Here is a 13,274-nt window from a genome sequence, read left to right on the forward strand (position 1 = left end):
CGAGCCCCACCCTCAGACCTGGCTCAGGGGGGGCCTCGGTGACCCGCGTCCGGGCAAGGGAAATCGTGGATCCAATGATTTTCTTACCATAAGGTGTCTAGTGAGCCTAATTTGTCTGGTTCCTCACCCTGGACCTGTTTGCCTTGGGTGACCCTACCAGGGGCATAAAGCCCCGGACAACATAGCTCCTGGGATCATTGGAACACGCAAACCCCTCAAACATGATAAAGGGTCGGCTCAAAGACATCTTATCTTATCCAATCATATCTTAACTAATCTTATATAAACTTATCTTTTATAACCTTATCTTAGTCTTATATAAACTTATCTTAACTTATATAATCTTATCGTATATAATCTTATCTTATATAACCTTATCTTAACTTATATAAACTTATCTTATATAAACTTATCTTATATAACCTTAACTTATATAACCTTATCTTATATAACCTTATCTTAACTTGTATAAACTTATCTTATATAAACTTATCTTATATAACCTTAACTTATATAACCTTATCTTAACTTATATAATCTTATCGTATACAATCTTATCGTATATAACCTTATCTTAACTTATATAATCTTATCTTATATAAACATATCTTATATAATCTTAACTTATATAACAACTTAAAAAAACTTATCTTATATAACCTTATCTAATCAACCTTAATCAAAACAGTAAGAAAATAATTGACAAGGCCCAATAATAGTCAGCAGTCACTTCTGCTGCAGCCAGAGATGGCGCTGAATCTGCTCCAAGCTCCGCCGGTTCGCCGCCTTGCGTCTCAGGCACCCGCGAATTAGATTGCAGCAGCCTGTCAGAGAATAATTTGGCACATAGTTAGTCAGAAAAAAACACTCCCCGTCAGGAGACTCAAGTCACGGGACAAAAAATAAGCTGCTCACCAGAAGAGACCCATGGGGGGAATTTCAGGCGGCCTGAAATGATTGCCATCTGGTTGTGGAAGGGTAGGTAGCCGCACACTAGATTAAATAGTGTAACCCCCACAGACCAGACTGTGGCGGGGCCAGCCAGATACTCTCTGCTCAGGAACCACTCTGGGGGAGCGAAGATCTTTGTGCCTAAAACAACAAAGCAAAGTCTTTCATAAACTCACAAAATCTTTCATAAACCTATATTTTTACTGAAACGAGTTAGATTAGGACTCATGAACACAAATCCAACTCCCCTGCAGGAAGTTTGATCACATGTCCAGATTTCTTGATCACTGCAGTGTTTCCCCTGGGTTTGCAGCTTTTTTTTTTTGTTTGTTTTGGGGGGGGGGGGGGGGGGGCAGACAGTCACCGACAAGATTCATGGTCTTCCTGTGTTTCTTTTAATGACAGCAGTCAATATTACAACTGAACTAAACATCAGAACATTTCTTTTTATGACAATTATCCATAAAATGTCACTGCAGTGTATCTTTCTGGGCTTCTGGAAGGACATTTCTAGAGCCTCTTGATATGGGAAGTCAGAAACGTCCGGCCCATTTATTCCCGATCTGCAGGCAGGCTGCAAGATGGTCTTCCTTGCAGCCTATTGTGGATGTTTGTCCTCCACCCTGGGAGCAGATATTTTTGTCTGCTTTTCAGGTGGTTGACGCGACATATTTTCCAACGTGTGCTCCCTGTCCGCTGGTGGGAGTGTGCTCACCTGTGTGCGTGCACGTGTCTGTGTGTGTGCATCGGGGCAGAACTCCATGTGCGATACAGAGACCAGAGGACAATTGTAAACGCACGACCGTGTAGAGACAAAAATGACAAGCTGTTGTGTAAATAAGATGAATAACATAAGGCTGTTTACTTTTGATAAAGGCACAATGTATAGCCCTGTTCTATAGGAAAGGTAACCTTAAATGACTTCTGTTGTGATCTGGAGCTATATAGAAAATAAAATTAAATAAAATTAACTTGACCTTCAACGGGGGGTGGGAGGTGCCGTTGGAGAGGCGGGGTGCCCCCCTTATATAATGGTAGACCTGCGTGAAGTTGGTCCCCCATATTCTTCAGATACTGGTCTCAATAGTATGTGCCGCATTTGTGCCGTTAAAATTTTTTTTTGTGCTGTTTTAGTTTCTGACATATAAATGTTTGTTTACATGTTGACGTCAGCAGTTTGAAGTTGGCCCCCCATTTCCAGCAGACCAATTGCAATCGTGTGTGTTGCGTTTGTGCTGGTTTGTGCCGTTAAAACCGTCCTTTGTGCTGCTTCAGTGCAGAGATATTATTTATTTACATGGTCACGTGACTCCGCCGTTAACTTTGCCCCCCATTTGCTTCCGAACCGGTCTCAGTAGTGCCCTTTAAAAATTCTGTACTATTTTTTCTGAGTTATACCTCTTAGTTTATGCCTTTACTTGATTGCGTTTGATGACTTTGCGACAAAGCTGGACATAGACTTAGTCAGCCCCACCAGCCAGATACTGCATTTCAGGATCCTGCTGAATAAATTCAGATTCTCAGCGACTGATAGCCATATGCATTTCATATGTAGCATGGAATTAGGTAGTAATAAGGTAGTAATAGCAATAAGGGAGCACTGCATTTTCACGTGAGCAATGCCATCTTAGAAAGGGGGGGGGGAGCGTTAATATTTGTGAGGTCTATATGTGTGCATTAACTATACACACACACACACACACACACACACACATATATATATAGTCAAGCCCAGAATTATTCATACACCTGCCAAATTTTGACTTTAAGTTACTTTTATTCAACCAGCAAGTTTTTTCTTGATTGGAAATGACACAGGCGTCTCCCAGAAGATAATAAGACATGTACAAGAGGTATCATTGTGGAAAAAAAATATTTCTCAGCTTTTACTTACATTTGAACAAAAAGTGGCATGTCCAGAATTGTTCATACTGTACCTTTTGCAAACTTGGCTAAAGAGCAGATAAAAATATCAGCGTCTTATTCGCGTTGCGTACCATGTGATAAGAAGGGACCCCGATGGAAAGAAATTACAGATGCGGTGACATTTCATATCGCCAAAGATATGGTGCCCATTTGCACTATTGAAAAACGGGTTTTTCCAGAAGCTAAAAACAATCGACCCCAAATATGAGCTTCCAAGCCGAAAGTCTTATACCGAAGTAGCCCTACCATGTTTATATAGCAGTACAGTGAAAAAAATTGCACAGCTGCTGGAGAATGTGCTGTGTTACTCAACTACCTCAGACCTGTGATCCAGCCGAAACATGCAGCCATACATGAGTTTGTATGCTAGTGTTTCATATGCATTAATGAAATGTAAAGAGGGGAAGCATTTAGGCATCCTATAAGTAAACAAATGTCTGTGCTGTACAGTGTGTAATTGTAGTTTGCCTTTTTGCTGTACAGAGAATGGTGTAAAGGACCCAAGAATTGACGAGCCACTGGTGTTTCTAAAAAGGCTGTCAGTGCCTCACATTCAGCTGGACAAGAAGAAGAGATATGGCTGTGGTACAAGCCGAGCTCGGCCTCCCCACCCACCAGCTTATCACAGAGGGCCCAACAAGGTGGGCTTCAAGGCAAAGGATGGTAGAGCGAGTTCTGGAACAGGAAAAAGCCATAGCCCGGATCTTGGGGTCTGAGAAGCAAACTCGTCACCTCATGTCGACATGGCAAGACATAGATATTTTATAATCAGTAAACAAAGCTGTGAAACCACACCAAGAATTCACTGAGGCCCAGTCTGGGGAGACTTATGTCAGTGTCTCTTACCTCAAACCGATGCTTCATCTGTTCAGAAGCAGTCTCTTACAGCCAGATGAGGGAGATACTGAACTAACAAAACTAAACAAAAACAACATACTGGGGTACCTTAATAGAAGATGAACTGTCACAGATGAACCCTTGGACATGTCTTCACTAATGGAGCCCAGATTCCGGATGACTTACACTGAACATAACAAGGTGGAACAAATTAAGGAAAGAGCTGTTATGGAGCTGAAGTTTCTCCTTGCTGACGAAGCCACACCACAACCTGACCCTACTTTGCAGGTGCAAGATGAAGATGCAGCACAGCCTGAGCTGAAGAAGAAAAAGACATTGGCAAGCTTCTTCAAGAAGAAAGTGCCTTCTACCTCCCAGTCCAAGTCAGAAAAAGTCAAAAATGAGTTGGCAGCCTATATGCTGTCCCCTGACATAGACCCAGACACAGATACAAGTAAAAAAATTGGAGATTTTAGTTTTAGACAATATCGCCCAGCCCAGCATACAGACATACGTATTTTTCGCTGTAGTTTTACAAAGAAAGTAAAACTTCATTATCGGACATTTTTATTTAACCGCCATGTACAACAAGTAAGAGGGTCCATGGGAACCAATTTTCCCCTCCAAGGCGGCTGCCTGCCAAAAGCCAGCCAAAGGGAGTAACCCCCCTCCTTCTGGGGATGTGCCTAAATTCTCGTCTAAACCCGCCCATCTGTTCACTTGCAGGGTGTTACCATGAGATGGCGCTTTCTTTACAAAAACATAATTTAGTTGTGGTCACAAGTTTACACACACAGGTACAACAGGTATCAACCAGAATCTTTTGGTATCCATTAGCAAGCTTCTGGCATAATTCTGGCTGAATATTTGACCACTCAGAATTTCTAGCTAAATTAAACTAGCTGGGTTCCTGGCACGGACCCGGCTTTTAAGCATAACCCACAAATTTTCAATAGGGTTGAGATCGGGGGTATTTCACAAAGCAGGATTTCTTGCTTAGCCGAATAACTTGTTGTAGTTAAGGTGAACTGAAGACACAGCCGAAGTTTTTACACCAGAGACAAACAGGGCTAGGTACTTGGCTAGCGCTCATGCTGGTACATACTAATCCAGCGCTATGATATTGTACAGTACATACAAAAACCCCTCGGAAGTGCAAAGCATGTGCTTTCAATCTCTGCCTTCAACCAGACAGGAACTGTTTTGAAGCTTGGCATCTTGATCAGGAGCGACAATTTGTTGTTCTAATATTCATTTATTGTTTTGTATTAGTCCTGTAATATAATGTGATTGCATATTTTATTTATCAACGTTTAATCTGTTGCATGTTATAAACTGTAAAAAGGCTAGTATTGTGTCTTTTCTTACAGTTTTTTTCAATCGCTAAGACAGAGTAGAATCTAGGGTAGTATCTCTTTACATGCCAGATCCATCCTTGGCATTTCTCTGGAGAAATATCTTGGCATCCAGCATTCATTGTTTGGTCTTGTGTCAATTTGTTTATATTATATGGCTTTTACCATCTATTTTAGAAAGGATCTTGATAGTAATTTAAGAAAATTACATATTTCAGTTTTGACGGTCTTGTTAGCAGTTTTAGGGTCAGTATGTTGGTATCTGCAAAATGGCCTCTGAAAATTTAATGTTGTGAGTGAGACAGGAATCCATGACTTTTAGTCATGATTGCATTTAGTCATTGATTGCATTTTGTATAAGATAATGTTGTGGTGACTGTTTGAAGAGTTTTGAGAAAGCAACTCCAGAATTGCAGTATCTGTCTTAGCAATTGAAAAAAACTGTAAAATTCACACTGCCTTTCCAAACTGATTGGTGTGAGGAGCAGTGACAGACATTCCATGGGCCATTGACAGTATGCAAAGGTGTGGTGACTCCAAAGTCACTTCAAAGTTGTAACACTTTAGTAATCACACCAAATACAATTCTGTTTGTGTAGCCAGCCCCAATGTCTATAAGCCTCAGAGCTCAAAAGTCTTGGCTAAAAATGTTTATGATGTGATTTTTTACAATTTGTCAGCACCACTGAAAATAGGTTTTAACAAAAAGATAGAATAATCACTCTCTAAATGATCTCCAATTATTGGTGCTGAATAAAAGTATTTGTAGCAATTTGGGATAAATGTTTTTTTAGATAGGTGAAATATTTTAGTTTTTCCAAATTGTTGAAATAATAAAAATCATTTTGGGAACGAAACTGCCAATTGCCAAAAGTCATTTATTGAATCAGTCACTTGTTTGATGAAACTTTAAACCTTGCTCACCTAGTTAGACACAACTTGCAGACTTGTAACTTGGCTTCTGATGAGCCACACCTGTTCCTGATATTTACCTGAGGACAGGTGTGGCTCATCAGAAGCCAGGTAGGATAGAAAACCTGCTGGGCAGTAGCCCTCCAGGACCGGAGTTGGAGACCTCTGCACTAAGGAATGTGTCTGTTTTATTCAAGCACCGTACAGAACCATTTGATTTTTTTATTTTCATTTTCCACTCTGTCCACCTTTATTCTCCACAATCATCCTTATTACTTTGTTTAGGCCTGTAATTAGTCTGTTACACACATCTTGGGTCACTCTCCTTTTCCAAAACTACTGGTAAGACTTACTCTGGTAAGTCACTTCAGCTTTCATAATCACTGCTCTCCCTGGTGGATGGATAAATCATTGCAAGTACTTTACAGACAGAGGTAAGGGGCAGATCATGCCGGCCCCCTTGTTCATTACATCATCGTGGGGGATCTCATTACAGTCAATGTCCCACCCAGGACCCAGCAGGGGCCAGTCATGGACCAGCCAAGGCCCCATCATGGAAACAGGGGAAAATTCAAGTGGCTACATCTGTAGACATTGCAACACACAGTGCAGGCAAAATGACAAGAGTTTATTATACATTGTTGTAGAGTATTAAGCATTAACTGGTCGCATTTGCTGCCGTGGCGTTCACTAGCTACCTTGTAGCAAAACGCTATGTACGTCTGCACGTAATTTAGAGTTATGTGATGTGCTTTACCACTGTAAATGGCACACAATCGCTTTTCACACCGCAAGAGCCACTTTACATATTGTCGTTTTGCTTTTTCACTCCCACAACTCAAGAAATGGACGTCCTGTGCTGTGCTGAGTTGGTAGAACACATGATAACCTGGGTCAAGCCTGCAAGTAACGAGGCAGTATGTAACGGTCGGTCATTTGTGAAAATATCTAGCAGGATCCTGAAATGCGGTATCTGGCTGGTGGGGCTGACTAAGTCTACGTCCAGCTTTGACACGGAGTCATCAAACGCTCCACCTTCTGTTCACATGAGAAACACGAGCCTGAGCACTATACGGCGATCATGTGAAGGCGTAAAGTAAGAGGTATAACTCAGAAAAATAACAGCACAGACAATTTTTAAACGGCACAAACTACTGAGACCGGTTCGGAGGCAAATGGGGGGCTAACTTAACAGCAGAGTCACGTGACCATGCAAATAAGCAATATCTCTGCACTGAAGCAGCACAAAGGATAGTTTTAATGGCACAAATGCAGCAAACGGGATTGCGATCGGTCTGGTGGAAATCAGACGCAAATGGGGCATCAACTTCACGCTGATGACGTCACCATGTAAACAGACATTAATATCGCAGAAACTAAAACAGCACAAAGGATAGTTTTAACAGCACAAGCCAGCACAAATGCAACACACACAATTGCGATCGGCCTGGTGGAAATCAGACGCAAATGGGGCACCAACTTCACGCTGATGACGTCACCATGTAAACAGACATTAATATCGCAGAAACTAAAACAGCACAAAGGATAGTTTTAACAGCACAAGCCAGCACAAAGCAACACACACAATTGCGATCGGTCTGGTGGAAATCAGACGCAAATGGGGCATCAACTTCACGCTGATGACGTCACCATGTAAACAGACATTAATATCGCAGAAACTAAAACAGCACAAAGGATAGTTTTAATGGCACAACCCAGCACAAATGCAACACACACAATTGCGATCGGTCTGGTGGAAATCAGAGGAAAATGGGCCACCTACTTCACGCTGATGACGTCACCATGTACACAGACTATATCTCAGAAACTAAAACAGCACAAAGGATCGTTTTAATGGCCCAATCTGGCACAAGCGCGGCACATACGATTGAGACCAGTTTGGTTGAAATCTGAAACATATGGGGGGCAACTTCACGCAGGTTAATGGTAGGGGAAACACTGCACTGGAAAACACTGCACTGGACTACCCGCCACTTGCTATTGAACCAGGGGTTAGTTTGACAGGTTTTAATTAGCCTCTCTCACTGACCTGAATATTTTGTGTAGTGGGAATCTGTCCAGATATCGCCACAGCCAAAGTCGATGAGCTTGACCTCCAGAGTGTCTGTCCTGATCAAAAGGTTCTCTGACTTCAGGTCTCGATGGAGGACGCCTGAGTCCTGGCAGTGACGCAAGGCGTGGAGGACCTGCACCATCACGTGCCTGGCAACACCTTCTGACAGGAGGCCTCCTTTCCTTTTGCAAAAATCAAAGAGATCTTCGCATGGGTCCGGTCTTTCCAGGATCATAATATAATCCTGTGGTCCATCAAACCAGTCGATGAGCTTGAGCACGTTGGCACAAGATGACTCATTGCTAACAAGCTTCATCAGCGCCACCTCCAATGGCATGGGCCCGTCAAGTCCAGGCTATGAATGGGAGGGAAGGATATACATATATTTAGACAGAAATTCTTCCAAATAAACCCAGCTCTATGACTGAAAACACTTACCAGTTCTAGCTTCTTTTCAGTTTTTCTGGCATATTTGATTGCCACCTAGAGGTAAAAAAAAAAAACACAAATTTAGTGTAGGATTTATTGAGAAATCATCACCTTTTATAGGTGCCTGTAACAGGTGCAATAAAAGGGATCCCTATGAGAGATATTACTACGCATGTCGCGGCTACACCATTTGGTCACTTACTGGGAAGCCATCTGCCTTGCGAATGCCGGCAAAAACTGCCCCATAGCCACCCGTTCCAAGTAGATGGCCCTGGAGGTACAGGTCCTCCAAATGTTCTACAACATTAAGCAGGTACACTTCAGAAAAAGAGTCCATACAGCATTTTCTACAGGATAATACAGTTGCAGACACTTCACTAATAACTTTAAATAGCATGCATTAACATTTCTTTACCACATGCCTATCCTAAACTTGGCTTTTAAATACAGTATTATCATTAGTTTGCCTTTTAGATGGTGCAGTCCGAGTAAGCTCGGCTTCTGAATCAAAACAGCTACAGTACTAGTATTGAATCAATTTGGGTATGTTTACTTTTCAAACGTTCAGCGATATTTTTTATCAATCAATGTGGCATTTATTTATTTGTTTAATCTATAAGTCCAGTACACTGTTCACATCTGGTCTTGCAGCAAGCCTTATGAAAGAGATTTACATGGCTTTCTTAGGTGTAATTTTCATTCTCTATCGAAAGACGATAAAATTTAAATTCCAACCTTTGCGGGGAGTTTTGGACCCGACTTCGCCGGTACTCCGAACTTCCGTACTCTCTCTCCTTCTTTTCGCAGGAGATTCGTCAGCAGAATCGAAGTGGGAGCGTTTTTTACCCATTTTTGCTATCATGAGTAATCGATACTGAAGGAGTAAAGACGTCCTTCTGAATGCTAAGCAAGATGCAATTAAATGATGCTTTTGTGGCTGACCAGTTACGGATGGATGGATGAGCATCATTCAAATATTGTTGATTTTAGAACAACAGACGGCATCATGCACGGGGTTACATGGGCTGCAGCCCAGAGGCCCCTCAGTCCCCCCGTCGTAAAATTGAATAATAAAAGAGACATTTGAATATATTATTTAGCAATAATATAATTAGTTGTGAATTTACATATTCTCCCCCTGTCATCGTGGTGTTGCTTCCGGGTTCTCCAGTAGTCCAAGAACATGCAGAGGCTAATTGGACTTGCTAAATTGCCCGTAGCTATGCATGTGACAGTGAATGGTGTGTGAGTGTCCCCTGTGATGGGCTGGCCCCCATCCTGGGTTGTTCCCTGCCTCGTGCCCATTGCTTGCGGGATAGGTTCCGGACCCCCGCGACCCAGTAAGATAAGCGCTTTGGAAAATGGATGGATGGGATGGATGGATGGTGTTTCTTCCGGGTTCTCCGGTTTCCCCGTAGTCCAAAATCATGCACGACTATTGAATATGGATGAATTGTTAATTGTTAGTTACCTGTTCTCTAACAAGCTGTGGTTCATTCGTTCTAAAGCTCAAAATATCTCCAACTAGTACATCAGAAATCACGGAGTGACAAGGAATCTGCCATTACGATTAAAACGCAGAAACAACTTAACCGATCACATAGGAAATGCAGTCTAAAGTTTCTGGCTCAGTCATAAACAGCGTGGCTGGTTTGTGGGAATATTTAACAAATTGATTAAGGAGGAAAAAAGCGAACCAGATCACCGAAAGGCAGTCTTCCGCTGTATTCCGCTGAATGGAAATACACTGGGAACCGCATCTAATGATCACGTTTGTCTGGGAGAAATTGATCATTATATATGCGGATGATGGTTATTACCGCTTTTTTCTGCTTCTTAATTATGTCTCAGATTACCATCTGATTCACATTTGTATATTATATTAAAATAAGGACAGTGTCACGCTTCATGATCACTGGCTAGGCAAACGGGCAGGCGAGCAGACAGGAAGCAGGCAGACAGGCGAATTAACGGGGCAAAACGAGGGTTTAATTGGAATCATGGGTCGACAAACACCAGGTAACATCAATGACAGACAACGGGTTCGTGTACAACAGAGACTTAAATACAGGGAACTAATCAGAAAAGAACATGATGCGACTTGGCACAATCAGGGAATCACACGTGGGTAATTAGGGGGCGTGGCACACACGAGGAGCGGACGGAGCGGGTGTCACAGACAGCGTCGCTATTTACTTCATTTTATTGACGATTTAAAACTACAGTAGTTGTCTGAAACGCTTTTCAAATTACAGTACTGTACCAATTAAATTTCTGAAGTGCGTATAATGCCAATACGATATAACACAATACAGCGCTGTACATAATATTCAATTCAATTTTATGTATACAGCGCATCTTCATAACCTTACGTTGTCTCAAAGCAAACGATCGTTTCTATTTATGTAAGCTCCTGAAACGTATGTAATATATTACCTATATTGTTAAAATACAGAAAACAACACACAGACAAATAAAAAAAGGTCATGGATCTTAAAATGGTTTGTTACTTAATACTCAGGGGCTTGTTAATATTGATTCAAAAGTTCAAAACAACAGACATGAACTTGGCACTTGCTACATTATAAGTGTGTATCAGATGTATAGTAACACTACGGAGCCCCTGTGTCTCCATATCTCTGCATCGGAAAATTAGATGAATAAGCAATGCACTTTTGTCCAATATTGCCGGTGCCAGCCCAGAAATTAGCCAGAGCTTATTAGCGGAATAACGTTACATCATGTATTATTTTGTGGGAAACGAAGGATCGATCTGCTGGCCAGATGTAATAAGAATCATAAACAATGCAGATCGTAAGTAAAAGTAAAATATAAATGAAAGTTCTGAACTGTGTTCCGTTTTGATCAATTGATCCCCCAAATAACTAATAAATTATTAACTAACAAAGTGATTGACTTATTTATCCACCGTTGTTTCGGCGTGGCGGTGTAATTATGTGTGGAGTTTAAGCAACGACCTTAAAGTTCCTAGTTTCTATTGTGCGGTGTGACACATGAAAGTGACCAGGAGTTACAAAAGGCATGACAACCCAGGAACTTGTAAACCGGGACCAGGTTCCGTAACTTCGCTGTGAAAGCGCCTTACATATGGAATCTGTGCCAATATTATCAAGCAAACTTTTTTGACATCAAGCAAAAACAAGGCTAAAGAAAAAAACTAACTGAAGCAAAAAAAATGTCATCTCAAAAGTAAAAATTATAACTTGCAAACACATGATTGGTCTTTTGATGATGTTTTCATTTGTTTACGTTGCAAGCTTACTCGCTCTCGCTCCCCGACTTTTTTGTTTATAGTTCTGACATAAACGTCTCGCGTGGGCGGGTTTTTTTTTTCAGGGTCGCGTCCCCATTGGCTAATACGTTTTTGACTGACAGGTCAGTTCCCCCCCACCGCAACCTTAAGTAAGACAAGTGGTTTCAGAAAATGGATGTATAGTGTAATAGAAACTGTGTTGCGATATTGTAAGAGAAGAATATTGTAAGAATATTTCTGACAGTTTGACGGCTAAGGAATGCAGTGAACTACATTACTGTAATAGGAACACGTGATCTTTTAGCGTGTAAATGTTGAGATTACCCAGCTCCATGCCAAAGACATGGCTGAACTTGAAGCTCACCCACAACCCAAAAACCAAACCAAACAACACTGTTACTCATATTTATATTCAATTTGCTATTGATAAATAATTTGATAAATAATAAAACTATCTAATAAAAAATCAATTATATATTCAATATTCATTATTTTAGTATATATTTTGGCTATTATCGTCTCACACTGTAGCCCATGATGCAGTAGATATAGCACATAGATTATGAGTTTACTCAGAAATGTCAGTCTTGATTTAATTGAACATTTTAAAAATAGAATGTCTTATTTATTGTCCCTTGAAACCTTATCGTTTAGCCCAAGGAAGATCTAGAGTCTAGATCTACAGCTGCATCATTAGCCATGCCATTGTCTAATATAACATTGTCTAGTCCAGTGGATCCCAAACTCTCTCTGCAGGGCCCCCCTTTCCCAGATAGGAACATTATTGATCCCCCCCCCCCTTCAATCTACACAGGTTCAGAATCAAACTTTATTTAATAAAGTTTTCTAATCGAGCGAAACAAATGCAATTACAAATGGTGCAATTTCATCACTGTGGGAGAAATAAAGAGCATAGTGAAGTTATAAAGAAGAATAAACAGCTGTCTCCACACGAATGGCTGGGAAATTAACCAGTTCCCAGTCAGAAGAAAACGTAAAAGGGGATCATCTCAAGTCTCACACTTTTCCGTGGTTGGTGTGGACTTGCTTTGTGCTGCACATCTTCTCAATTCAGGGTTGCAGCTGGGAAACAGTCACTCTTAGTTCTTTTTCAATGTGCAGCTTTGATGTGTATTTTGTCTTAATAGAGACCACAGCAGAAAAGCTTATAGGTAGGATGTAGCAAAAGGAAGGAGTGTGCCCACAGCTTTCCCTCCTAGCACTGAGTAATCCTTCTCCACTCCAATTCAAAATGCAGCCAGTGTTTTAGACTTAAACTGCAGGCTCATTGATGAATCTGAGGTGACAACAATGAACTGTTCCTCCTCTGCAGTGTACCACTGAAGGGGTCTCGGATCCAGTCAAATATTTTAAGGTCCTGGAAACGTTTTTGTAGAGTGGAGAGGTGAGCTTTCATGCATGGGATCATTGTGTTCTGAAGTTTGTTGAGCTCAATGAATGTTTTCAGGTTCCCAAATGAGTCTATATTTCCCTCAGTAACTCGCTGATCCCACAT

At 41.2% G+C, this 13,274-nt stretch overlaps 1 protein-coding gene across 1 annotated transcript; it reads right to left on the minus strand.

Moving 5' to 3' along the window:
• Positions 1–631: 631 nt before the first annotated feature.
• LOC125724530 (serine/threonine-protein kinase pim-1-like) lies at positions 632–9,385 on the minus strand. The gene is made up of 6 exons (XM_049001271.1): positions 9,220–9,385; positions 8,687–8,781; positions 8,494–8,538; positions 8,032–8,410; positions 916–1,092; positions 632–824 (listed from the first exon to the last, which is right to left on the minus strand). Exons 1-6 carry the CDS (start codon positions 9,344–9,346, stop codon positions 727–729), a joined length of 921 nt encoding a protein of 306 aa, XP_048857228.1. The 5' UTR covers positions 9,347–9,385; the 3' UTR covers positions 632–726.
• Between the last annotated feature and the right edge of the window lie 3,889 nt (positions 9,386–13,274).

This window comes from Brienomyrus brachyistius, unplaced genomic scaffold (genome assembly GCF_023856365.1).
Source record: "Brienomyrus brachyistius isolate T26 unplaced genomic scaffold, BBRACH_0.4 scaffold57, whole genome shotgun sequence".
Classification (NCBI taxonomy): domain Eukaryota; kingdom Metazoa; phylum Chordata; class Actinopteri; order Osteoglossiformes; family Mormyridae; genus Brienomyrus; species Brienomyrus brachyistius.